Raw genomic sequence first — 26760 nt, 5'->3', positions numbered from 1 at the left:
AGTTCCTACAAATTAATAAAACGAAGACCAACAACCAAATATAACAATGGGTAAAGGACATGAAAATATAATTAATAAAGAATGAATATAAATGTATACTAAACACATGAAAATTATTCCATTTTACTAATGATCAGGGAAAACAAGTTAAAATAATGACACATTTTTCATCATTCAGATTGCCAAAATTTAAAAAGATAAAGTTAGAATTGGTGTATAAGGTGGTGTATAAGGTATAGGGCACTATCCTATGTAGTTGGCAGAGGTGTCAATCAACGCAACCTTTCTAGGGGTATTTTGCCAGTTCCTACCAAAATTTAAAACAGGCATTCACTTTTATCCAGTATACATTAGTTTATGTACTCAATAAATATTTACTGGGCACCTTTTATGTACCAGGCCATTATTCTAGGTGAGGGGAATAAAATAGTGAAGGAGAAAAGAGCTCTCTCATGGAGTTTGTGTTTTAGACAGAAGAGATAATCAATGAATACAAACGTAAATAAGTTTCTGATAATGATATGAGTTATAAAAAATAATCAGGGTAATGTGATAGAGGCTGATGGGGGTTGGAGTGGGGGGTACTTCAAAAGAAGCCCTCTCTATGGATGGTGAGATGGTGCCAGTTACATAGAATCAAAGGACAATTTCTCCAGCAGACTCGGCAGAATGTGCAAAGGTCCTGAAGTGGGAATGGGTGTCACTGGAGGATAGAAAGAAGGCTAGTTTGGCTCAAGAATAGGGTAGAGAGGGCACGCGGTACTCGTGGCATGTGCTGAGGTCAGGAAAATGGGTATGGGTCAGATCACGTGGATTCTAGTAGGCCTAAGTGAAGAGATGGGATTTCATTCTCATCACATTTGGGAACCACAGAAGGGTTTTAAGCAGGAAGTTATAAGAACTGTTTTACATTTGAAAAGACTACTCTGGTTGCTGTCTGGTTGTGGAGAAGAAACTACAGGGGACCAAGAGGGAAGCAAAAGCAATGTAGAAGCCTTTGTAAACTGCTATTGTAAAAGACCAGGTGAGAGAATGGTGATTTGGACCAGAGTGGCACTGGAGATGGAGCAAAATTAATCCTATTGGGTTAATGTATTTTGGAGATGGAGCAAAATTAATCCTATTGGGTTAATGTATTTTGGAGGCAGAATGCCGGAACTTGAAGGATTACATAGAGCAGTAAGAAGAAAAATGATGACTCTTGGATTTGAATCCAATAATCACACAAAGACAGAGGTGTTAGGGTGTTCACTACAGTGTTTGTATTAGTGAAAAACTAGGGCAGCCATTTATTCAGTAACAGAATTGTTGAACCACGGCGTGCCCATTTCACTGTACCATTAGACTATCTCCTGGAGCTGTCATGAGGATTTAAAAAAAAGTAGTGTAAATAAGTCTACAATATATACTGAATGAAAAAAGCCAAGTGCAGCCCTCTACTTTGACAAACTATGCCTTTACGTGCTTGTGCATAGACTAGTATTAGGAAAGTACACACGTTACTGGGGGCGGGGCGGGGGGAGAAGAAGCAGGTTTTTGTTTTTACTTTATGCCTTTCCGTTTTGTTTGAATTTGTTTTTGCAAGGTGCGCATATTGTATAATTTTTGAAGTTGCAGTTCCCTCGTGGATATTACTGATCAGTCAGAAAGTGTCCTGAGACCACGTTGGCTCAAGGGAAAATCTTTCGGACGCTGGCGCCTTTTGTCCGGACCACGTGTATCTCAAACACCACGGAACCGCCTCCGACCCGCCCTCAGCCCGTCCCACCCGCGATCCCGCAACACCCCAGGAACTGATGGCCAGTCGTACCCGGCGCATGCTCCTTCCCGACCTGAGCCGGAGAGTCCAACCGCCTTTCCCCCAGTGCGCAGGACCACAGACCCCCTCCTCACGCCCCCTCCCCACCAAGCGTCCGTCGCGGTGTGTTTGCGTCATCGCGCCACGCCGCCACTAGAGCCCGGGGGAAGATGGCGGCGGCCGTTCTTAGTGGGCCCTCTGCGGGCTCCGCGGCTGGGGTTCCCGGCGGGACCGGGGGTCTCTCGGCAGTGAGCTCGGGCCCGCGTCTCCGCCTGCTGCTGCTGGAGAGCGTTTCTGGGTTGCTACAGCCACGAACGGGGTCCACCGTTGCTCCCGTGCATCCCCCGATCCGCTCGACCCCACATTTGCCCGGGCTCATGTGCCTATTGCGGCTGCATGGGACGGTGGGCGGGGCCCAGGTGAGTCAATGGACCCTGTGCGGGCGGCCCTGTGGGAAGGTTGGTCCCGCACCTGTGCACCGGCATTATGGTGCACTGCAGCTGCCGTATGGAGGTTGAGGGAGAAGAACTGAGGGCAGAAAGGGCATCCAGGTGTCAGTCCACACGAGATTCACGTATTTCTCCTTTAAACGCCGTGAGTTTCTCTAGGGGAAAAAGGGGCCTTATTTCTCTGTTGCTAGGCTGTTGGTAGGCACACAGGAATGGATTAGATTCCAGGCCCGGTCATTAACTAGGGTATGACCTAAAGCCTCTTTTTCCTCTGGAGATACCTGTTTTGGGGATTGTTTGACAGAGTTCATGGTCATATTCAACAATAGAAATTTACTGAGCTCTTACTCTAGGTCAGATACTGTTCTATGCATTCCAATTACAGACGCAATGGCGATGAACAAACATGATGAGAATTGAGTAACAGAGGGCCTCCCTAACCTAATCCGGAGAATTGCAGAAATTTCCCAAAGGAACTGGGGTTTAAACTGAGACCCTAAGGATGAATAGGGGTTGGGTAGGGAAAAAAGTGGGAGAGGCGTTTCAGTCAAAGGAAGACTCATATGGGAAGGCCCTGTGGTAGAATGGAACTGAAAAAAAGAGGTTTATTTCTGGGGCTCAGATGTGGAGGGGCAGAGAGTGGGTAGAAATGAGGCCTGTGAGGTGAGTAGACAGTGGTCCAATTGGGCAGAGCTTTGTAGGTTGTGTTAGAGGGATCTTTTGGATTATTGTAAGAGCAGAATCTAACATCCATTTAGTTCTGCAAACTAGAAACCTAATTGTCATCCTGAACATTCCCACACACCTCCATAAACAGTCTATTAAGTCCTCTTGATTTTAACCTGAGAAGCTTTCAGATCTGTTCACGCCTTTCTGTCTCTTTCCCATTGCCATCATCCTAATTTGAACCCCATCATCTTGCCCAGGTGAGGGCATTGATTCTAAGAACACATGTGTCTAGTCTATGGTAGTTGCTCTTTTAATTATCTCCTACCCTCTTTCTGCTATGAACCCTCAAATTCTACCCATCTTTCAAGACCCATATACATGAAGTCTTCCTTTTCCACCCCTTCATTCATGGGACCTTTCCAGTTTTGTGCTTCCTTCCAGGAAGAGGGTTGGCACAGCCTGCTGGGTAGTTCAATAATCTTGGCCCCAGATGTATTAGTTTGTTAGTCTTCCTTATCACTCTTCATTTGTTAGTCTTCCTCATAGTTAAGGGTAACAAAACTATGTCTCTGGTATCTGACCTCAGTTTCAGAGGCAGGAGCTGATTATGTATTTTCTCTAAATCCCCTTCTAATTCATGTGGCTCTCTTTCCTCAGTTATATAAACATGGTGGTTTTTTTCTGTTTACTCTGTCTCAAAACAGATGCAGAAATGTCTTCTTTCATATTTGTGATATATTATCTATCCTGCCTATGACTGTGTGATTAATCATCTCTTTCAAGACTTCTCCCTCCGTGCAACCTACATGAACTTATTTCTTGCTTATTTTCCCTGAATGTCTAAAGTGTAGTAGAATTTAGAGTAAAGAAGTTAAGAGTGATGTGGGAAACTACGGTTCCTCCTTAATACTTTCTGTACCACATTTTTGGGTACATCCTGCCTTGAATTTTTTTCTACTATGTCTCTTCTTTTGGATCCTCAATACATGGGACCATGTCAAGGGTTTCCCTGGCTTGCCCGTAGATTTTCATTCAACAAACATTGATTATCTGTTATATTTTAGGTACTGTTCCTCATCTCTGGGCAGATAAATAAGCCCTGTTCCTTTCCCTCAGAATTTCTAGTCAGGATGAGAAATGAGGATAAATAGGCCCAGAGCTTGAGAGAAAGATCTATTGTTTGATCCACCCATCTACCAACTCGGCTTTTCCACAGGTGCCACAAATTCAGTAGTTTCAAAACGGAATAGTCTAGCACAGTGCCCAATTTCTATTATAGCTTGAATTATAACAAGTCTTCTAACTGGTCTCCTTGCCTTCATTCTTGCCCTCTTTAATGCATTCCCCTGACGGTAGTTGAAGTTTACAGTAAAATTCTGGTCCTGTTTGCAGCCTTTTAAAATCCTTTAGTATCTCGGCTTTCTTGCCTCAGGGCCTTTGTACTTAATGTTCTGTTGGAATCCCTCCCTTTGCTGCCTCACCCCCCCAAATTTCATTTTCTTTGTCACTGCCTCTGGGAAATATTTCCTACTTATGATTAACAGCTCATTAGTATCTGTTTCATGTGTACGTACAACTTCTCTCTTCCACATGCAACTAGTATTTGTGTATGTAATTTAAAAAAACTTATATAAAATTTCAGACATACACAATTTTTTTTTTTTTTTTGAGACAGAGTCTCACTTTGTTGCCCAGGCTAGAGTGAGTGTCGTGCCATGTCAGCCTAGCTCACAGCAACCTCAAACTCCTGGGCTCAAGCAGTCCTCCTGCCTTAGCCTCCCAAGTAGCTGGGACTACAGGCATGTGCCACCATGCCCGGCTAATTTTTTTTTTTTTGTGTGTATATATATATATATATATATATATATATATATATATTAGTTGGCCAATTAATTTCTTTCTATTTATAGTAGAGATGGGGTCTTGCTCTTGCTCAGGCTGGTTTCGAACTCCTGACCTCGAGCAATCCACCTGCCTTGGCCTCCCAGAGTGCTAGGATTACAGGCATGAGCCACTGTGCTGGCCCCTACACAATATTTTGAACCACCCCACCCTATTCTGTCCCCATCATCAAAATTTAACAGTGAACATTTGCCAATCTTACTTCATTCCTCAACTCTGCCTTTTTCTTAAATTTTTTCCTGCTGGAGCATTTTAAAGCAAATTCCAGATATATCGTTTCTTCAATATGTTCTTTAAAATAATTTTTTTTTTCTGACAAATACCATTCAGGGCTGTGTGTGGTGGCTCATGCCAGTAATCCTAGCATTCTGGGAGGCCAAGGCAGGAGGATCACTTGAGCTTAGGAGTTCGAGACCAGCCTGAGCAAGAGTGAGGCCCTGTCTCAACTACAAATAGAAAAAAATTAGCCTGGCGTGTGCTTGTAGTCCCAGCTACTCAGGAGGCTGAGGCAGGAGGATCACTTGAGCCCAGGAGTTTGAGGTTGCTGTGAGCTAGGCCGACGCCACAGCATTCTAGCCTGGGCAACAAAGCGAGACTCTGTCTCAAAAAAAAAAAAAAAATAAATGCCATTCTGAAATAGCTATATGTTCTTTGAAGGACAGAGGCAGTTCTGTCTTATATCCCCAGGGCTTAGTACTGTCCTTTTCTCTAGCCAGTAGCTAATTATCTTTTTAAATATATCAGTAAGATTATAGTATTCTGCTTGAAACTGTACAGTAACTTATTGCATGAGGCTGTACATAGTGTGTCCTCAGTTTACCTCTTGACCTCATCTCCTTTGATTCCCTGCTTGTCTGGACTGTACTCTAGGCACCCAGGCTTATCTCATTTGTAGAGCATGCTAAGGCCGTTGCTTCTCAGTTCCTTCGCTCTTTGCTGAGCAACTCAAGGGGAGGTGAGCTACTTTTCATTTGTGTCTCAACATAAATGCCACCATTTTAGAGGACTCTGTCTTAAAATAGTCCCTTCCCTTCCACATTCTCTCACATTACTGTTGTTTCTTTCCTAGCATTTATCACTATTTTTTTCTCTTTTCTTTCATTTATCACTATTTGAAAGAAATTACATACTATCTTTCATGTTCTCTCTTCCCTTCTTACCCAGTTTAAATCCCATGGTTCATTATATAATCACTTCCTTACCCGTCTCTCCCTTCATTGTACTTGCTTAGTAATACCCTGTCCATAATACCCACCCCCCCCAATTTCATTTTCTTTGTCACTGCCTCTGGGAAATATTTCCTGACTACTTATTCTGCAGGCACAGAATACCAGCTGTATTCTGTGCCTGCACCTGTATAGCTCAGTACAGTTGGAGAAAAACATACATCCCTGCTGATTGCTTTCATTTTAAATTCATGGCCATTATCATCTCAAACGGACCTTTCGTGTTGCCTAGCAATCTTGTTACATTTCCACTTTCCTAGACAACTTTTTTGTACCTTCTTCTTTTTAAACCTTCCATAACTTTTCTCCATCCTCATTCTTAGCTGATGACCTTCTCATTATACTGGGAAAGTAGAAACAGATGGATGGGAATTTCCACAGGCTCCTGCCACCATATCTACCAGCTTACTTGCATCTGTGCCTATATGCTCTGCCTTCCCTCCCATTACCAGGGATGAGCTGTCCATGCTCTTATGTAAGGCGAACCCTCTCATGGATTAGACCCATCCTTTCTCCATTTGCACAAGTAGAGTCATGTGCCACATGACCATGTTTCAGTCAGTGCTGAACAGCATATGTAATGGTGGTCCCATAAGATTATAATGGAGCTGAAAAATTCCTGTTGCATAATGATATAATAACTATTTCGAAGTTGTAGTGCAATACATCACTCACATGTTTGTGATCATGCCGGTGCAATCAAACCTGTTGCACTGCCAGTTGTATAAAAGTATAGCACATACAATTATGTACATACAATTAAGTACATAATACTTGATAATAACTATGTTATTGATTTATGTATTTACTATTATTATTTTAGTGTGTATTCCTACTTACAAAGGAAAAAAGTTAACTGCTGTAAAATGGCCTCAGGGCCAGGTGCAGTGGCTCACACCTGTAATCCTAGCACTTTGGGAGGCCAAGGTGGGGGGAGTGTCACTTGAGGCCAGGAGTTTGACACCAGCCTGAGCAACATAGTGAGACCCTGTCTCTACAAAAAAATAGAAAAATTAGCTGGGTGTGGTGACATGTGCCTATAGTCCCAGTTACTTGGGAGGATGAGGCAGGAGGATTGCTCGAGCTCAGGTGTTTGGAGTTGCAGTGAGCTATGATGATGCCACTACACTCTAGCCCAGGTGACAGAGCAAGATCCTGTCTCAAAAACAACGAAAAAACATAAAAACCAAACCAGTTTCAGGCAGATCCTTCAGGAGGTATTCCAGAAGAAGGCATTGTTATCATAGGAGTTGACAGCTCCATGAGTGTTATTTCTCCTGAAGTCCTTCCAGTGGGACAAGACATGGAGGTGGAAGACAGTGATATTGTTGATCCTGATCCTGTGTAGGCCTAGGCTATTGTGTGTATTTGTGTCTTATGTTTTTTTTTTTCCATTTTTTTAAGTTGGCTTGAAAATGTGTCATAGGTTTAAACAGTTTAAGAAAATTAAAAGCAGGAAAAAACTTTATAGAATAAGGATATAAAGAAAAAAAATATATTATCTTTCAGTTATTTAATTAGGTTCTTTGTAAAAATTTAGAATACCAATTTGTGAGGATAAATTCCATTTGTCAGGGCAAACAGAGATTGAAGATAGCCCTGGAGCTGAGGAATTGCCTTGATTTTTGGTAAAATTTGGGAGTCCACAGCTTTCTGATCCACTTTGCACTGTTCTGTAATCTCATGTTTTTCCTTTTCTGTGTCGAGGATCTCACCTCCTGGTGTCTGGGCTTCCGCAGCTGCTGCTGCTTGAAGCAAGCATCAGTGAGATGTTTAGGGATTTTCACATTGCTGATATCAATTTTTGTGGAGGTGGCGATGACAAATTTCTGTGTGTCCTTCGCAGAGGAACTCGATTGAGGGACAGAGGTCCAGTCACAAGTAATAAAAGCCCAGTTGCTTCAGGAAAACCACCCTTTTGCCTCTGTGGCGTCCGGTGAGGATGATGAGGTTGGTCCCGGGAGTGATGCTAGCTCACAATCTTCTCACGCGTTGGCAAGAGTTTTTTGCTGTGGCTCAACAGCTTTCGAGGCACATCTTTGGTTGGATAGTATCTAGGCATTTTGCGAAGTTTAACCACCTGAGTGCCACCATTCTCGTCACCACTAACCGGTTTTGTAACAGTGGCGAGGACTTTCTCCTTTTTCTTTTCAACCTTGGATTTAGCCACTGAGTATTTCCTCTTGTACATGACCTTTCTAGAAAAGTACATGGCAGATCGGGAATATCTGCCGATTCCTCTGACGAGAACAGGATTTCGGCTGCAATGGGGCTTCCCTTTCTTAACCTTTTTATCCTTGAGGTTAGCCTTTTTCACTTTGCCACCGGCATCAGCTTTCTTGGCTTCAGGTTTCTTCTCTGTATTATCCGGCTTCTTCTCAACTTTTTCACCCCCCATCTTGCAAGATGGGTAAAAGACAAGAAAATATTTTTGTACAATGTGTGGTTTTTTGGGTTTTTTTTTGAGACAGAATCTCACTTTGTTGCCCAGGCTACTAGAGTGAGTGCTGTGGCATCAGCCTAGCTCACAGCAACCTCAAACTCTTGGGCTCAAGTGATCCTACTGCCTCAGCCTCCCAAGTAGCTGGGACTACAGGCATGCGCCACCATGCCCGGCTAATTTTTTCTATATATATTAATTGGCCAATTAATTTCATTCTATTTATAGTAGAGACGGGGCCTCGCTCTTGCTCAGGCTGGTTTCAAACTCCTGATCTAGAGCAATCCGCCCTCCTCGGCCTCCCAGAGAGCTAGGATTACAGGTGTGAGCCACCACGCCCGGCCTGCTTTATTCTTCCTTATAATAGTACTTAGCATCATCTGACATACTATATATTTACTTCTTCATCAGTTTATTTTCTGTTTCTTCTAACTAGAAAATAAGCCACCCAGCACCTCAAACAATGTCTCATATGAAGTATGTGTTAAATAAATATTGAATAAATGAATATTTTCCTCCATAAGAGGAGGAACCTTATTTATTTTATTCAGCTCTGAATTCCTTCACCCACCTGACCCAATGCATACTATGTGTTTGTTGAAAGAATCAGTGATGCTTACCATTAGGGAGATGCAGGTGCAACAAGAGGAGGCTGACTGTCCAGGTGATGGAGAGGTTACTTATGGGAGGGTTGATGAAATATCTTTCATGAGCTTCTGGAATGTGAGAGAAGGGGAGGATTGGAAGGACTCTGATTAGCTCTGTGCTGGCATTCTTACAGCTCTGAGAAGGCGGGGAACAGAGGAGGAGGATTTGTTTGGGGGCGAAGGAGGAAGGATAATGTTATCAGATGAGTTCAGAGTTCATTCAGCAAGCATTTATGGAAGTTTCCTCTGTGCTAGGTTCTGTCTGGGGATACAGAGTTGTAACAGATCCATCCTTGAAGTCTGATAGTGGGATGAGTTGGACTGTTCTCTATTTAGCACTACTTTTCTTGGGTGGGGCGTAGAGTAAGGGGTCAGGCAAGATACAACTTGAGGAAAGGCTGAGAGACAGGCTAGGCTGCTTTTGTGTTACCTACAAGAAAAAAGGGTGAAGGCCTAAGGCCCCTAGAGGGAAGGCCTTTTGGCTTCAGAGGAGGTGTGACTTCAGAAAGGCTTCATAGCACTAGGATAGGGAAGGGCTTGGAGAAATTCTGCATCTTTTAACATCCCATACCTGACTCATTTCCTTGTGTTCCTTCCTCCAGAACCTCTCAGCTGTTGGGGCATTGGTGAGTCTTAGTAATGCACGTCTTGGTTCCATCAAAACTCGGTAAGTCTTGAACCCTGTTTTTTCTCCATGGGGATATTCCTTTAGGAAGTAGCCTGTATATACATCTGTCCAGCCATTATCTCTGTTCCACAGATTCAAGAGATTTCTCCATTCTCAAGAGGGTGGAGAGTTTCATTTTTTTTTTTTTTTTTTTTTTTGAGACAGAGTCTCGCTTTGTTGTCCAGGCTAGAGTGAGTGCCGTGGCGTCAGCCTAGCTCACAGCAACCTCAAACTCCTGGGCTCGAGTGATCCTTCTGCCTCAGCCTCCCAAGTAGCTGGGACTACAGGCATGCGCCACCATGCCCGGCTAATTTTTTATATATATGTATCAGTTGGCCAATTAATTTCTTTCTATTTATAGTAGAGACGGGGTCTCGCTCTTGCTCAGACTGGTTTTGAACTCCTGACCTTGAGCAATCCGCCCACCTCGGCCTCCCAAGAGCTAGGATTACAGGCGTGAGCCACAGCGCCCGGCCTGAGAGTTTCATTCTTTTCATGAATTCATTTGAGTCAAACCCCACCTTTTCCAGGCCCCAAGTTTCTTATTTCCCACCTGAGATTACTTTTGCTCCCTTCTGTCCTTGCTGCCTCCACCTCACTCCAAGTTCTCCAAGTATTGCAGAAGTTAGAAACCACAGTGGATGTGGGGCAGTCTTACCATAGCCCAGTGAGAATAAAAGAATAGTCAGTGGCTTTATCTGAAGTCTAGCCTGTCTTCACTTGTCATCATTCTCTTCTTTATTGTAAGGTTTGAGGGCCTATGTCTGCTGTCCCTGCTGGTAGGGGAGAGCCCCACAGAGATATTCCAGCAGCACTGTGTCTCGTGGCTGCGGAGTATTCAGCAGGTGTTGCAGGTAAGGATTCAGATACTGCCCTGCATTCCTCCCCTACTTTCACCTTATTCTTCCTGGGTGTGGTATGTTCTTTGAGGTTTAGACATATAGTTCTGAGGACAGAATAGTTAGAAACAATTCCCTGATGCTGGAGAGGACAACTTTGAATAGAAACATCTTTGTAAACTTTTTGATATTTTTATCTACTGGGTTATTAAATATTTATTTATTTATTTTTGAGACAGTCTCGCTTTGTTGCCCAGGCTAGAGTGAGTGCCGTGGTGTCAGCCTAGCTCACAGCAGCCTCAAACTCCTGGGCTCAAGCAATCCTTCTGCCTCAAGCCTCCCAAGTAGCTGGGACTACAGGCATGCGCCACCATGCCCAGCTAATTTTTTCTATATATATTAGTTGGCCAATTAACTTCTATTTATAGTAGAGACAGGGTCTCGCTATTGCTCAGGCTGGTTTCGAACTCCTGACCTTAAGCAATCCGCCCACCTCGGCCTCCCAGAGTGCTAGGATTATAGGTGTGAGCCACCGCACCCGGCCGGGTTATATTAATAATTCATCTGACCTTTTACACATTGTAACCTCTGACAATTTTACTTCATTAGCTTTTCTAATGAGTGACATCTCTAAACTTCTTTTTTCTAGGTGTTCGATTTTGTTTTTTTGGGGGCCTACTCCTTTGTTCTTCTTTTAACATTGTAATCCCCCCCCCCCCCCCCCCCCGTCTTTATATCCTTTCATGACGTCTCCATGTTTTCAACAAGCATTTTGTGAGCACATATGGCAGGCTGTGGCTAAGCTCTGGGGAGACAGTAATATGTACTTAGACCTTACTTTCATGGTACCTAGAGTCTAGTCCTTTTTTTTTTTTTTGGAGACAGAGTCTCAATCTTTGTCGCCCAGGGGTAGAGTGCTGTGGCATCAGCCTAGCTCACAGCAACCTCAAACTCCTGAGCTTAAGCAATCCTCCTGCCTCAGCCTCCCGAGTAGCTCGGACTACAGGCATGTGCCACCATGCCTGGCTAATTTTTTCTATATATTTTTAGTTGGCCAATTAATTTCTTTCTATTTTTAGTAGAGATGGGGTCTCGCTCTTGCTCAGAGCTGGTTTCAAACTCCTGATCTTTAGCAATCCTCCCACCTCGGCCTCCCAGAGAGCTAGGATTACAGGCATGAGAGCCTAGCACTTTTTTAATGAAGTAAATGTTTACAGATAGCAAGTATGTTTTAGGCTTTGTGAACCACATATAGTTTCTGCTGCATATTGTTTTTTTCCCTTTAAAAATGTAAAAACTATTTTTAGGTTGTGGGCTATGCAGAAACAGTCACACACAGACCATATTTTGCTAATCCCTATTCTAGTAGAAGACACTTTAATTGAATAAGTGTGCAAATGAATGGAATGATGAACTGAGGTAGGTGCTATGGAGGTAAAGACTGCAGTTCTCTAAGAACATGTAATGAGACTCTGACCCTATCTGGGGTGGTGTGGGTACTGGTGATCAGGGCCAGAGGTCCAGGGAGGGCTTTTTTTTTTTTTTTGAGACAGAGTCTCACTGTGTTGCCCAGGGCTAGAGTGCCTTGGTGTTAGCCTAGCTCACAGCAACCTCAAACTCCTGGCTTAAGCAATCCTCCTGCCTCAGCTTCCCAAGTAGCTGGGACTACAGGCAGGCGCCACCATACCTGGCTAATTTTTTCTATTTTTGGTGGAGATGGGGTCTCATTCTTGCTCAGGTTGGTCTCTAACTCCTGAGCTCAAGCAGTCCTTCTGCCTTGGCCTCCCAGAGTGTTAGGATTACAGCCATGAGCCACCACACCTGGCCGCTTTTTTTTTTTTTTTTTAACTGATCAGAAGTTAATTGGGCTAAGAAATTGTTCTAAGTGTGCAAAAGGCCTCAGAGAAGAGGAGCTTGGCCTGTTTGAAGAATTCTCAGCTTGCAGGTATGGCTGGAATTGATGAGATATAGCTGAGGAGATAAGTAGATGGGGGGCCAAGCCATGTATGGCCTTGTAGGCCGTGCTAAGGATTTTGGTTTTTATTCTTGAAACAGTGGCAATTCATGGAAGGTTTTAAGTAGGGGTGAGGAGTTGGTGGTGGTAGTGACGGTGACATGATCAAATTTTCATTTGAAAATATTGCTCTGGGCTGGGCGTGGTGGCTCACGCCTGTAATCCTAGCACTCTGGGAGGCCCAGGCGGGTGGATTGCTCAAGGTCAGGAGTTAAAACCAGCTTGAGCAAGAGCGAGACCCCGTCTCTACTAAAAATAGAAATTAATTGGCCAACTAAAAATATATGGAAAAAATTAGCCAGACATGGTGCCGCCTGCCTGTAGTCCCAGCTACTCGGGAGGCTGAGGCAGGAGGATCACTTGAGCCCAGGAGTTTGAGGTTGACGCCATGGCACTCTAGCTCCGGCAACACAGTGAAACTCTGTCTTAAAAAAAAAAGAAAATATCACTCTGGTTGCTTTGTGGAGAAAGCATTAGAAAGAAGCAGATGGAAGCAGAAAGACCATGTAGAAGACTAATAAAGTAATCTAGGAGAATGTTCACAGTAGCTTGGCCCAGGATGGTGGCAGTAGAACTGACGAGGAGATAGGTCTGAGACAGATTTAGTGGCAAAGTGGACAGGTCTAGATTAGTGCTAGATTAGTGTTAGGGAGAGGACCTGTCCAGGATGACTCCTGGATTCCTGGACATTGGAGGTCAGCAAGGCTTGGAAGAAAATACCATAGGTGTGGCCTTGGGCTTTCAGTAGAAAGTAAGGATCCCCCTGATCTGGCATCAGTGGAGATGGCCAGGTGTCTCAGTGGCTTTGAGGGTTCAGTGGGTAGGGACTTTAGTTGGCATGTTTTACAAGGGGGAAGAGTCTTCAGTATTTAGATGGCAGTTGAAGCTGCGGATGAGATTATCAAAATGGGTCCTTTTATGGACTGGATTTTAAGGCACACCACATTTAATGGTTAAGTAGAGGAGGATGAGTTTACAAAGGAGACACAGCAGCAGAAAGGAGATAACCAGGTTTGTGGGTTGGATAAAATCCAAGGGAAGAGTACTTCAGGGAAGGGGGGAAGAGTCATTTCGATTTATGCCCTTTTTTTGTTGTTGTTGTTGACAATGTCAAAAAAAGTGTTTATGCCCTTTTGAGGTGGAACAAGATGCAGACTGATAATTGTCTGTCAGATTAGCTAGCTGCTCAAGGGTTGCAAGACTAGTGAAAGTGTTTTTGGTGGAGCAGTTGACCTGAGGCCAGGCTGGCTTGGGACAAGAAGTGAGTGGGAGAAGGCAAATGGAAGTAGGGAAGATATGCAGTTCTTTCAAGATGTTTGGCTCTAACTATAAGGGAGAAATTGGGCAATTGCTAGGATTTGGCAGGTGAAGTATGGACTGAAGAAAAGATTTTCTAAGATGGGAGAGACTTGAGCTGTATAAATGCCAGTGGGAAGAATCCATTTGACAGAGTCTGGTTGGAAATACAGGAGAGACAAAGCTAGTTGATGGGTAAGGTTCCGAGAAGAAGGGAGGGAGAGGGTAGTTTCTAAAGCACAGTGGAGAGATGGTCATTGGGTGGGAGGATTACCACCTCTGGTGTGGTGAGAGGAGGGAAGGAGAGGGTGGATGAGGATGAAGATGAGGTTTTCAGGTTTGTGGGTGGAAAGTGAAAGTTATTCCATTTTAGGGCTTCAGTTTTCTCTGTGAAATTATAGGCAAGGTTAAACAGAGGTGACAATGGTGGGAGAAGTTGGGATTTGGAAATTTGAGAAGATTTTCCTAATGGAGAAACTTAGCTATAGAGAAATACAGTAGGATTACTGGACAGTATTGAGGGCCTGTGTGTAGTTGGTGGGTCCACCTAATTCCTACTTTCTTAGTAAGTAATTCTCTGTTTTGTTGATACATGGCTGTCTCTGATCTGGCAGGAGATACATGCTGAATGCTTATTTCATAGATACATGTTAATTTTCCAAGGAAGTCCTGCCAAATCCAAATCATTTTTTCTCTATGAGTTCCAGGGTAGGTTGAGCCAGTGAGGAGCAAGCTTGGAGATATGGGGCAGTTTTGGTGTGACTGAGGATCATTTTTCAGTCTTAAAAAAGTGTTCTTCTCTCGTCCCAGGAGGGAAATATAGCATGGGAGAATCAAAGAGCTCTTGTGATCTTCTAGTTAGATCTTTAAAATGTGGCTTTGTTATCCTCTTTTCTGCAAACAAATTCCTAGGACGTCAGATACCCTTAATACTAAAATGTAAACATACGTCCTTTCTGGAGATGAATATGTTACTCTTGGATACTTCATGTCTCTCACGTCCTGTTTTCCTACAGATAATGGATTTGATGGTAATATTGACATTAACTGTGGTGTTTCTCAGAAGTCCCATGTTATGCCTCCTGCCCCTCCTTGGTGACAGTCAAGGTGAGGCTGGAAGCAAGGGCTGTTGTTACTTTTTAGTCCCAGGACCCGCCCCCCACGATGGAGTTGGCTGTGGCTGTCCTGAGGGACCTGCTCCGATATGCAGCCCAGCTTCCTGCACTGTTCCGGGACATCTCCATGAACCACCTCCCTGGCCTTCTCACGTCCCTTCTGGGCCTCAGACCAGAGGTGAGACGCCTCCCTAGGTCCTTGTCGGTGGATTAAAGGATGTGGTGGGAAGTGATCAGGGAATAGGATTCAAGAAGTGAGAAGAGGGAGGAGCCCAGAAAAAGTGATTGTATGGAGAAGGGTCCTTCCAGAGTGGTGGGGTGAGATGGGGGATATGGGGGTATTGGGCTCTTGGCCTCTTGTTCCTTATTTTCTGTTTTTCCCACAGTGTGAGCAATCAGCATTAGAGGGAATGAAGGCTTGTATGACTTATTTTCCTCGGGCTTGTGGTTCTCTCAAAGTAAGTATTCATAGAAAGTCCTCTCCCCATCAACATAAGCTTTGATAGCTCTCTTACTGCACATTCCAGTCCTGAGATTTCTAAATGCCTCTTTTCTGATTGTCCTTTAAAATTACCTATCTCCGCAACTATAATTATACCACCTTGTAGCAGTTGTCTCATTTAATCCTCACATATAAAGAAGTTGGAAGTAGGCCGGGCGCTGTGGCTCACGCCTGTAATCCTAGCTCTTGGGAGGCCGAGGCGGGCGGATTGCTCAAGGTCAGGAGTTCAAAACCAGCCTGAGCAAGAGCGAGACCCCGTCTCTACTATAAATAGAAAGAAATTAATTGGCCAACTGATATATATATAAAAAATTAGCCGGGCATGGTGGCGCATGCCTGTAGTCCCAGCTACCCGGGAGGCTGAGGCAGAAGGATCACTCGAGCCCAGGAGTTTGAGGTTGCTGTGAGCTAGGCTGACGCCATGGCACTCACTCTAGCCTGGGCAACAAAGCGAGACTCTGTCTCAAAAAAAAAAAAAAAAAAGAAGTTGGAAGTGAGTAACTTGGCTAAGATGGGCAGGGATGGAACCTGTATCTGTCTGTTGCCCAGGCTCTTAACCATGGACTCCCTCCTCCTTCTGCCCTGCCCATTTTTCTATCATCCTGTCCCTAAAGCTCTTGTAATTTCCTCTAGGAAGCTTTCCTGACTTACCACTTTCCTAGGACAATTCTTCCAAATTTCTTTTTGCTTATATTCCTGACTAAACTCTATCACTTCCCTACCCTTTCCCCCAAGTTGTTATGATTCATACAAGGTGACTGTATAACAGAGCCCTACTAGGTCAGACAGGTGGGTCAGGGTGTCCATGGGTCAGGTGAGGGAAGAGGTCAGGGAAAGCATTGCAGTTGTAATTTCAAGGTGAAACAGTAACAAATATGAATGGTTTGCAAATTCTACCAGTGTAGTAATAGTTAAAGGGCCATTTGTAATTAGCACATTTGTTATTTGCAGTGTACTTAGATGCCAGCTATACCTAGGAATAAGTAGGTGTTCCCCTATGGATTAAATGTTCTCTCTTATTTTGTTATACTCACCATTGGCCTGACAAACCATTGGGTACCCTGTTACTCAGATGGAAGCACAAATCTCTAGACAGCTGGAATTGGTGGCAAATTAGTAATTTTTTGGGGTAACTCATGTGGTTAACTCTATCGGCCAACAGTATTATCAATTAAGGAGGAGTTTGCTATTCAAATTGTTTTAAAAGTAAGATTACATGGTTCTATGACAAATCAAGAAGGTAAGCTCTTGAAGGGAAAGGGAACTGGTGTTTAATAAGTACCCACTATGTGCCGGGCACTCTGCTGAGTGTCTAAGATGTATTATTTTATCATTGTAATTATTTTGTGGAGTTGGTATCACTCCATTTTACAGAGGAGGAAACTAGCTCAGAGGAATTTAAGTGACAAACCAAGATTATATATCTGGTAGTTATTAAAAAAAAGGGCAGATAGGTTTCAATACAAATGTTAGCTCTAACAGTCATTAGTTGCTGTATACATCTCTGGCTTGAGAAGGATTGTGAGTCGGAGCTCCATGGGCACGAGTGCTATAATCAGAGAGTATAGTCTTGCTGTGGCTTTAGTAACTGGTTTCTTGAAGTATCTGAAAAGTCCCAGAGCAGGTGATATTTCTCAGTAAGCATGAGGTCATGTCCTTGCTGCTGCTTTGTTTTCATGAGTGCCATTAATCACAGCTAATAGGCTGGGCGAGGTGGCTCACGCCTGTAATCCTAGCACTCTGGGAGGCTGATGCAGGCGGATCACTCGAGGTCAGGAGTTTGAAAGCAACCTGAGCAAGAGCGAGACCCCGTCTCTACTATAAATAGAAAGAAATTAATTGACCAACTAATATATATAGAAAAAATTAGCCGGGCATGGTGGCGCATGTGAGGCTGAGGCAGCAGGATTGCTTGAGCCCAGGAGTTTGAGGTTGCTGTGAGCTAGGCTGACTCCACGACACTCACTCTAGCCTGGGCAACAAAGTGAGACTCTATCTAAAAAAAAAAAAAAAAAATTTGGCTAGGCAGGAGATAGGACTTGTCAAGAAGGTATTTGGAATAACTCATGGGTTAAATATTCCTCTGTCACTTTTCTACCTCTTCCCTCAAGTTGTCATGACCCATACAAGGTGACTGTACAATAGAGCCTTGCTAGGTCAGACAGGCAGCTCAGAGTGTCTGTGGGTCAGGTGAGTTAGGGGGTCAGGGAAATGGATTATAGTAAAGATTAGTAAAGCTTTGTTACTAAAGTTTTACTAAGTTTAGTAAAAACTGCCTATCTTGCAAAATGTTCTGTAAGTTAACTTCTCAAATTACACAGGCACGCGGTTTGTCCCTGATTAAAAGTTTGTTTAGTTTTTCTGCGAATATTTTAGTTCAGCTGTTTGCTATTATATGTATATATTTACATGCATCCTCGCATGAAAGAGGAGGGGAAATTGAGTGTTAAGTACAGGGTAGGAATTTGAGTAGTTGTGGAGACTAAAATACTAAGTATTCCTCTGCTGTTGCTTCTTAATTTTCAGTGTGAGTAGTCAGGAATTTATAATGCACAACCTTTTGTCAGACAATGTAGTTTTTGCAGTTAGGGGATGCATTTTGAGTACCTTTTCCAAACCAAACAACAAACATTTACGTGTTATTCCAGGGTATTTCTGCCTTTATTTTCCTAAGAATAAAGTGTTTTCTGGGCTTGGTCTTTTGCCTACACCTCAAATAAGAATCTGTTTTATGCAAAGGCCCCAGGGGTAGTTTGTACTTGGAAAATCTTACAGGCCAGTACTTGGGAAACTGATAATTGCCATTTGAAATGTTTATCTGTTCTCTGTTCTATTCCCCATATGCTCTGGGGCAGTTGCAGTCTCCAAGTTCAGGGTTACTCCTCTCAAATGATGTGACTCAAGCATTCTGAGTCCATGAAGTCAATCTCTGCAGAGACTACCTCATTGTCCCCTCCTTGCCAAATTAATTAGTAGTTCCTTGGAATGGGCAGGAAGACTAACCCCACTCTTTAGAGATACCCAGGATATGCCGAGTATGTATGTGCACGTGTGTGTGCACACATGGGCGTGTTTTTAGTGAAACGTTCAAAGTGAGCCATTAATTTGGTTTGCTTTGTGGGTCAGCAGGGCAGACCTTGTGGTCAGAGCCATGGCACTTCACTGTAGGCTCCTTTGTTGCAGTCACATAAGGAGACTTCTGTTGGCCTCAGCCTAGCTTTTTGACCCAGAGTGTCAGGGAAAGCGTAAGCAGTATGTTGGTCAAAAGGGTCGAGTGCCACTGTACTTGGGGCTTTGGCAGCTCTCTAAGAACTATCATCCTTGGAGAAGTCAGGGAATCAGTAGACCTTGGGTGGTTACTCTTCTTTGGTTTGAGTGTTCTGTAACCCTACTACGTCAGACGTAGTGTTCTCCAGGTCCCAGGGGAACTGGTTCTAGATCCTCTCTCCTACTTGGCATCAGCTATAGCAGTTGTTGTCTCATGGTCAATAAGAACCCTGGAGCATAACGTGCAACACTAAATGTGGTTCTTGCCGCAGGGTGGATGGGAGAGAGTCCTTGGATGGTTGGTTTCTGAACAACACTCGGACAGAGGCTTCTGCTCCTAGTTTCCTCCCTAAGGTCCCCCTGTGCCTGTTGTCACTACTCATTTGTCTCCCAGAAGTTCATCTTTGTGCACATGATGTCCCTGCTTCCTAGATAAAGTCTATGCTCCCTTGCCCGGGATTTAAGGCCTCAGTCTGCTTCTCCATTGGCATCTTCTGATTCTGGAGCTTTCCTTGGTGTTTCCCGCTGTCTGGCTGTATTATCTGGATTTTCCCCTTCTAAGCCTGCTCAGTCTCACCCTCCTTAGACTCAGTGTCATTCTCTTGACCCTCTCTCTGTCCCCCTCTTTGTACAGTGCCGGAGGCAGCTCCAGCTTCTTGTTTTCCATTCACCTGTTCTGTCTGTGTAACTCTTACATCCCTCTGAAAGTGGAAGTCCTGTCTCTTCCCTTTCTATATCTCTAGTGCAGTATTCTTAATCTTTTTTGTGCCATGGACCCCTTGTCAGAATAATAGTCTTAAATTTATGAAATAAAATGCATGAAATTACAAGGAAAACCAATTCTGTTGAAATATATTTATCAAAATAGCTGTAAAAATTGTGATAGAGTAGTATGTGCTTCTTTTTTTTTTTTTTTTTTTTTTAAATTTTTTTTTTTTTTTTTTTTTTTTTTTTTTTTTTTTTTTTTTTTTGAGACAGAGTCTTGCTTTCTTGCCCAGGCTAGAGTGAGTGCCGTGGCGTCAGCCCAGCTCACAGCAACCTCAAACTCCTGGGCTCAAGCAATCCTCCTGCCTCAGCCTCCCGAGTAGCTGGGACTACAGGCACGAGCCACCATGCCCGGCTGATTTTTTTATATTATATATATTAGTTGGCCAATTAATCTCTTTCCATTTTTATGGTAGAGACGGGGTCTCGCTCAGGCTGGTTTTGAACTCCTGACCTTGAGCAATCCGCCCGCCTCGGCCTCCCAGAGTGCTAGGATTACAGGCGTGAGCCACCGCGCCCGGCCAGTATGTGCTTCTTTATGAACATGTTAACTAATAAGATCTAGAGGTAGGTCTTATAACTACCATAATTTCATATTAGCAATGCATATGAATGATATTTCGAGTTATGTGAAATGAAAGTGAATGAACTCTATTAGTGACAGTCACAGATACTGCTGATACTAGTATGGCTATTTGCATTTATAAAATTGAAGGAAACACTACATTTCACTAATAGATTAGTGAAAATAATGATGTCATTTTTTTTCCCCATCTGTGTTCATAGGCCCATTAGAGTCTATCCCTGAGTAAATAGTGGCCCTCAGGTCACTGCTGCTCTAGCACCTTCACATAGCAGGCAGACAAAATGTTTGCTGACTGACAGACAGGTCTCTTCTTTGAGACTTGTTGCCTTAGTTGTGCTCCATCAGCTTGTCCTTCTCTTTTGACTTTGTCCTGTCCTCATACCTCTGGGTATTGCCTCAACTTCCAATTTGGACCCTTTTTCTGTGTCTAAGCTGGTAGAGTTGGAGGGTGGAGATTGTTTTTCAGTACTCTGTTCTTTTGGCTTAAGGAAGATGACTATTATTTTGCAAAAACTGGCAGGAGGGAGCCCAGTTGTTTGTGGGGGAGGGACAAGATCCCTTTTCCCCAAACAGGAGGCAAAGGACCAGAGCTGACATTAAGGATGTTTTTGGACCACGAAAATATGTTCGGTATGTCAGTGCCCAATAGAGTGCTTTGTTTCCTGTGTTTGTAGGAAAGAAAAAGACTTAGGCTTCAAGTCTAATGCTAGTAATGGACAAGGTGTACATCTCTGGCTCTGGGAACTGGCTCAAGCCTCTTTCTTTTTTTCCCCCTCCATCCAGGGCAAGCTGGCGTCATTTTTCCTGTCTAGGGTGGATTCCTTGGTCCCTGAGCTCCAGCAGGTACAGGGAAAGGAGGGAGGTGGAAAGCCTGGGGACCTGAGGCTGGAGCGGCTCTTTACTGCTCCTTCTTAGTGTTCTGTGTTACTGTTTTTAAACCATGTTCCTGCTTTCCTCCCTGTTAGCATACTTCAACTTTTGCCTTCATGTGCCCATCTGGGTCCTTCCACCTCATTGCCCCTCCTCGTGTTTCCCTCAGAGCCCTCTTTTATCTCCATCTCTTTTGGGTGTTCGTGGGGTTGGGGGTTCTCTGGCTGGCCTAGATTCCTATCTGACCAGGTTTCTGTCCTTTCTTCTGCAGTTGGCCTGTGAGTGTTATTCCAGGTTGCCCTCTCTAGGGTCTGGCTTTTCCCAGGGACTGAAGCACACTGAGAGCTGGGAGCAGGAGCTGCATAGCCTGCTGGCCTCACTGCACAGCCTGCTGGGGGCCCTGTACGAAGGAGCAGAGACCGGTAGGGGCCATGACTAGTAGTCAGGGGGACAGTGGTTGGAGAGCTGGGCAGGAGGGAACAGGAGGGGGCCCAGAGAGGTGAGGCAGTTAGTTTCTAGGCAGTTTGGATTAGAATTTAGGCAAGTCATCCAACACAAATGAAAAGGGAGGGGATGAAAAAAACACACAGTGTGTAAGGTGGTTTTGTTTCTGCCCAGCTCCTGTGCAGAACGAAGGCCCTGGAGTGGAGACACTGCTTTCCTCCTCAGAAGAAGGTGATACCCATGTTCTTCTCCGGCTTAGGCAGAGGTTTTCAGGACTAGCCCGCTGCCTGGGGCTAATGCTCAGGTGTGTGTGGGGGTGGGAGAGAGTGGGGCCCGGAGCAGTAGGGGTTGAGGTGGGAGTGTTCTCTCCATTACAAAGAGGGAGATTGAGGTGCATGTGGAGTCACACGGGGAGCCTGCTCTGAGAGTCCCCCTGCTCTGATTCTCTTTAGCTCTGAATTTGGGGCTCCCGTGTCCGTCCCCGTGCAGGAAATCCTGGATCTCATCTGCCGAACCCTCAGCGTCAGTGGCAAGAATATTGTAAGCGGTGTTTGTCCTCTGTTCACAGCCCTTGCTCAAGACCCTGGGCAACCAGGAAAGCACTGTGGGACCTGAAGTTGTCCCAGACGGTTCCCTGCTTTCATCCAAATACCAGTACTCCCTGTGCATCCCCAGCACGTGTGCGCGCTGTCACAGTGGGTTTGCCCACACGTATTGGGACCACTTGCAGCAAATCTTCCCTAGGGGAAGGTGAATTTGGGAGTCCGCAGAGTCATTACTGAGATGCTCAGCCAGCCCTTCCTTACCCTCTATCCAGGGTCTATTTTATTTATTTTTATTTTTATTTTTATTTTTATTTTTTTTGAGACAGAGTCTCACTTTGTTGCCCAGGCTAGAGTGAGTGCCGTGGCATCAGCCTAGCTCACAGCAACCTCAAACTCCTGGGCTCAAGCAATCCTTCTGCCTCAGCCTCCCAAGTAGCTGGGGCAACAGGCATCACCACCATGCCCGGCTAATTTTTTCTATATATATTAGTTGGCCAATTAATTTCTTTCTATTTATAGTAGAGACGGGGTCTTGCTCTTGCTCAGGCTGGTTTCAAACTCCTGACCTCAAGCAATCCACCTGCCTCGGCCTCCCAGAGAGCTAGGATTACAGGTGTGAGCCACTGCGCCTGGCCCAGGGTCTATTTTAGAGAATGGGGATTTGATTTTATTGGGAGAGCTGGGGTCAGAGGCTGGGTTCCTTACCTATGTGTACATATGTATGTACTCTGTCTGTAGTTCTGTCTCTCACTTTCTTCCCCCACTCCTTATTTTTGCTGTGTTTTTCTCCAGAGCTTGCTTGGAGATGGTCCCCTGAGGTTGCTGCTACTGCCCTCTATCCACCTTGAAGCCTTGGACCTGCTCTCTGCACTCATCCTTGCGTGAGTGGGATTGGGCAGGATGGGGTAAAGGGATGGGACATGCTGGAAACGGAGGTCACCATTCTGTCTCTGCCCCCAGGTGTAGAGGCCGGCTCTTGCGCTTTGGGGTCTTGATCAGCCGCCTACTTCCCCAGGTCCTCAATGCCTGGAGCATTGGTAGGGATTCCCTCTCTCCAGGCCAGGAGAAGCCTTACAGGTGACCATCCAGGAAGGGAATAAAGAGGGGATGGGTTGGGGATGCAGGTAGGCTGGGTGTTTTGGCACGTTGCCTCTCTGTTATAACTTGCCCTCTTTGTTCACACCACAGCACCATTCGGACCAAGGTATATGCTGTATTAGAGCTGTGGGTGAAGGTTTGTGGGGCCTCGGCTGGAGTGCTTCAGGGGGGAGCCTCTGGAGAGGCCCTGCTCACCCACCTGCTCAGTGACATCTCCCCTCCAGCTGATGCCCTTAAGGTGAGTGAGGCCTTGGCTCCTTCCCAGGACTCTGATCCTGTGCCCTTTGTCCAGATGTGCCTCCTCAGCAGACACTGTCTCCTGACTCTGTCCGGCCTTCCTGTTTGCCTGCGTATGTGATTTATATTTCCCTTTGCCATCAGCTGCGCAGCCCGCGTGGGAGCCCTGATGGGGGTTTGCAAACTGGGAAGCCCAGTGCCCCCAAGAAGCTAAAGCTGGATGTAGGGGAGGCTATGGCCCCACCCAGCCACCGGAAAGGGGATAGCAATGCCAACAGCGACGTGTGTGTAGCTGCACTGAGAGGTGGGTGAGGCCTGCGCCCTGGATTCTCTGGGCTCTGGGATAGCCCCAAGCAAAAGCCCCAAACCAGCTGGCGAAGGGGAGGGTGTATATAAAATGCAGAGCCAGCTTAGAGTCTACAGCGATGCCAGGAGAAGGAATAGAAGCAGCCATGCATCTACTGTGGCTGTAGGTGGAATCTTGGGTCCTGCTGTTAGACTGGGGGTTCTGGTAGTTGCCACTGTCCCTCCAAGGTCTCAGTTCTATCTCATTTATTCAACAGGTAGTTTGCATATCCACTCTGTATGTCAGGTAGTTCTAGTACTTGGGGGAAAAAATCCCTCCTCTGGAGCTTACATTCTCCCCAGGGCAGGCTGCATGGTGGAGCTTCCTGCTTCCAGTGCAACTGCTCATCTATCAACAAAAGATACTGTGCAGTTAATGGGTGACTTTCCTTTGGGTCCCTTATATTTCACTGCCTGCCACCCACCCCATATGAAGGGGAGTGCCAACTCTCCCCAGATATATAAATATACATTTATAACATTTTACCTATATTGTCTCATTTAAATACTGTCAGCAGCCCTGTGTAGTAGATGTGCTTTTATGATTCCCATTTTATGATTGAGAAAGCACACTTAGAGAAGTTAAATGACTTGCCCAAGGTAGGCAGGCCGTAGCAGAGCCAATGTTCACCTTGGGCTGTTTTCTTTAGAAGCTTTTGCTCTTAATCCTGTTGGGAGCCTGCCTCTTACACACCCCTTTTCTTCCCCAGGCCTCAGCCGGACCATCCTCATGTGTGGGCCTCTCATCAAGGAGGAGACTCACAGGGTTAGTAGAGCCTGGTCCCCATGGAGAGTGGGGAGGGGGCCGCCACTCTGTACACGTAGGAGTGTGTGCCCCAGAGGTGGCATTCAAACCTGGGAGTGTGCCCTAGAGAAGGGTTGGGTAGTCTTGGCGATGTTTCTAGGTGTGCTCTGTGTCCTTTTCAGAGACTGCATGATCTGGTCCTGCCCCTGGTCATGGGTGTCCAGCAGTGTGAAGCCCTAGGCACCTCCCCGTACACCAGCTCCTGCTGCCGCCGTGAACTCTACCGCCTGCTGTTGGCACTGCTGCTGGCACCTGCTCCTCGCTGCCCACCTCCTCTTGCCTGTGCCCTGCAAGCTTTCTCCCTTGGCCAGCAAGAGGACAGCCTTGAGGTAACTGCTTACTGGGGCTGAGCCCCTCTTTAGTTCCTGGATTCTCTCGTTTCTCATGCTGGTGGGCTCGCTCTCTCTCTCTGGTCCCATGGGACCTTGTATTCCTGATGCTCACACTTGACCTTTCTTTTTTCCTCAGGTCTCCTCTTTCTGCTCAGAAGCACTGGTGACCTGTGCTGCTCTGACCCACCCCCGGGTTCCTCCCCTGCAGTCCATGGGCCCCACCTGCCCTACACCTGCCCCAGTTCCCCCTCCTGAGGCCCCATCTCCCTTCAGGGCCGCACCCTTCCATCCGCCAGGCCCTATGCCCTCAGTAGGCCCCATGCCCTCGGCAGGCCCAATGCCCTCGGCAGGCCCCATGCCCTCCACGGGACCCATGCCCTCAGCAGGCCCCGTGCCCCCAGCACGCCCTGGACCTCCAGCCACAGCCAACCACCTAGGTCTCCCTGTCCCAGGCTTGGTGTCTGTGCCCCCCCGGCTCCTTCCCGGCCCTGAGAACCACCGGGCAGGCTCAAATGAGGATCCCGTCCTTGCCCCTAGTGGGACTCCACCACCTACTATACCGCCAGATGAAACTTTTGGGGGGAGAGTGCCCAGACCAGCCTTTGTCCACTATGATAAGGAGGAGGCCTCTGATGTGGAGATCTCCTTGGAAAGCGACTCTGATGACAGCGTGGTGATCGTGCCTGAGGGGCTGCCGCCCCTGCCACCCCCACCCCCCTCAGGCACCACACCTCCCCCTGTAGCCCCTTCTGGGCCACCAACAGCCTCTCCTCCTGTGCCAGCCAAGGAGGAGCCTGAGGAGCTTCCTGCACCCCCGGGGCCTCTCCCACCGCCCCCGCCTCCGCCCCCACCTGTTCCTGGTCCTGTGACACTCCCACCACCCCAGTTGGTCCCTGAAGGGACTCCGGGTGGGGGAGGACCCCCGGCCCTGGAGGAAGATTTGACAGTTATTAATATCAACAGCAGTGATGAGGAGGAAGAAGAAGAGGAAGAAGAAGAGGAGGAGGAGGAGGAAGAGGAGGAGGAGGAAGAAGACTTTGAGGAAGAAGAAGAGGATGAAGAAGAATATTTTGAAGAGGAAGAAGAGGAGGAAGAAGAGTTTGAGGAAGAATTTGAGGAAGAAGAAGGTGAGTTAGAGGAAGAAGAGGAGGAGGAGGAGGACGAGGAAGAAGAAGAGTTGGAAGAGGTAGAAGAGTTGGAGTTTGGCTCAGCAGGAGGAGAGGTAGAAGAAGGTGGACCTCCACCCCCAACCCTGCCTCCAGCTCTGCCCCCGCCAGAGTCCCCCAAGGCGCAGCCTGAGCCACAGCCAGAGCCAGAACCGGGGCTGCTGTTGGAAGTGGAGGAGCCAGGGGCAGAGGAGGAGCATGAGGCTGAGACAGCCCCCACCCTGGCTCTGGAAGTACTCCCCTCCCAGGGTGAGGTGGAGAGGGAAGGGGGAAGCCCTGCAGCAGGGCCCCCTCCTCAGGAGCTCGTTGAAGAAGAGCCTTCTGCTCCCCCAACCCTGCTGGAAGAGGGGACTGAGGGTGGGGCTGACAAGGTGCCACCCCCACCAGAGACACCTGCAGAAGAAGAGATGGAGACAGAGGCTGAGGCCACAGCTCTCCAGGAAAAGGTGAGAGAGTCAGGCATGGAGGGCACCTCTTGGGTGGGAAGGTGGTGCTGGTGGGAGAAGGGGAAGGGGTGTGGCCCAGCCTAAACCATTCCATGTATGTATGTGTGACCGTTTTGAATCTTATGTCTTTGTCCCTAAAAGGAACAGGATGACACAGCTGCTATGCTGGCCGATTTCATCGATTGTCCCCCTGATGACGAAAAGCCACCGCCTACCACAGAGCCTGACTCCTAGCCCTCTTCTGCACCCCCACTCCTTGTTTCCAATAAAGTTATGTCCCTAGACAGCGA

General features: G+C 46.2%; 1 protein-coding gene and 1 pseudogene across 1 annotated transcript; one reads left to right on the top strand and one right to left on the bottom strand.

Annotated features, from left to right (window-relative positions):
- The first annotated feature begins 1932 nt into the window (after positions 1 to 1932).
- On the top strand, positions 1933 to 26760 carry PELP1 (proline, glutamate and leucine rich protein 1). Its single transcript, XM_012779434.3, has 17 exons — positions 1933 to 2217; positions 9734 to 9798; positions 10547 to 10652; positions 15091 to 15240; positions 15449 to 15520; positions 20966 to 21025; positions 21324 to 21474; positions 21671 to 21800; positions 21949 to 22036; positions 22834 to 22922; positions 23002 to 23118; positions 23230 to 23377; positions 23521 to 23680; positions 24432 to 24487; positions 24649 to 24855; positions 24995 to 26470; positions 26612 to 26760. Exons 1-17 carry the CDS (start codon positions 1969 to 1971, stop codon positions 26702 to 26704), a joined length of 3417 nt encoding a protein of 1138 aa, XP_012634888.2. The 5' UTR covers positions 1933 to 1968; the 3' UTR covers positions 26705 to 26760.
- On the bottom strand, positions 7581 to 8442 carry LOC105879285 (large ribosomal subunit protein eL6 pseudogene; annotated as a pseudogene).

The sequence above is a fragment of the Microcebus murinus genome, chromosome 18 (assembly GCF_040939455.1).
Source record: "Microcebus murinus isolate Inina chromosome 18, M.murinus_Inina_mat1.0, whole genome shotgun sequence".
Taxonomy (NCBI): domain Eukaryota; kingdom Metazoa; phylum Chordata; class Mammalia; order Primates; family Cheirogaleidae; genus Microcebus; species Microcebus murinus.
The sequence above is the reverse complement of the archived record's forward strand: the minus strand, read 5'-3'. Positions and strand labels throughout refer to the sequence as shown.

Coding starts and splice junctions, on each gene's coding strand:
- PELP1 (XM_012779434.3), top strand. CDS start 1,969: ATGGCGGCGGCCGTTCTTAGTGGGCCCTCTGCGGGCTCCGCGGCTGGG. Junction 22,037..22,833: donor GCGTCAGTGGCAAGAATATT/GTAAGCGGTGTT, acceptor GTTTTTCTCCAG/AGCTTGCTTGGAGATGGTCC. Junction 23,119..23,229: donor GGCCAGGAGAAGCCTTACAG/GTGACCATCCAG, acceptor TTCACACCACAG/CACCATTCGGACCAAGGTAT.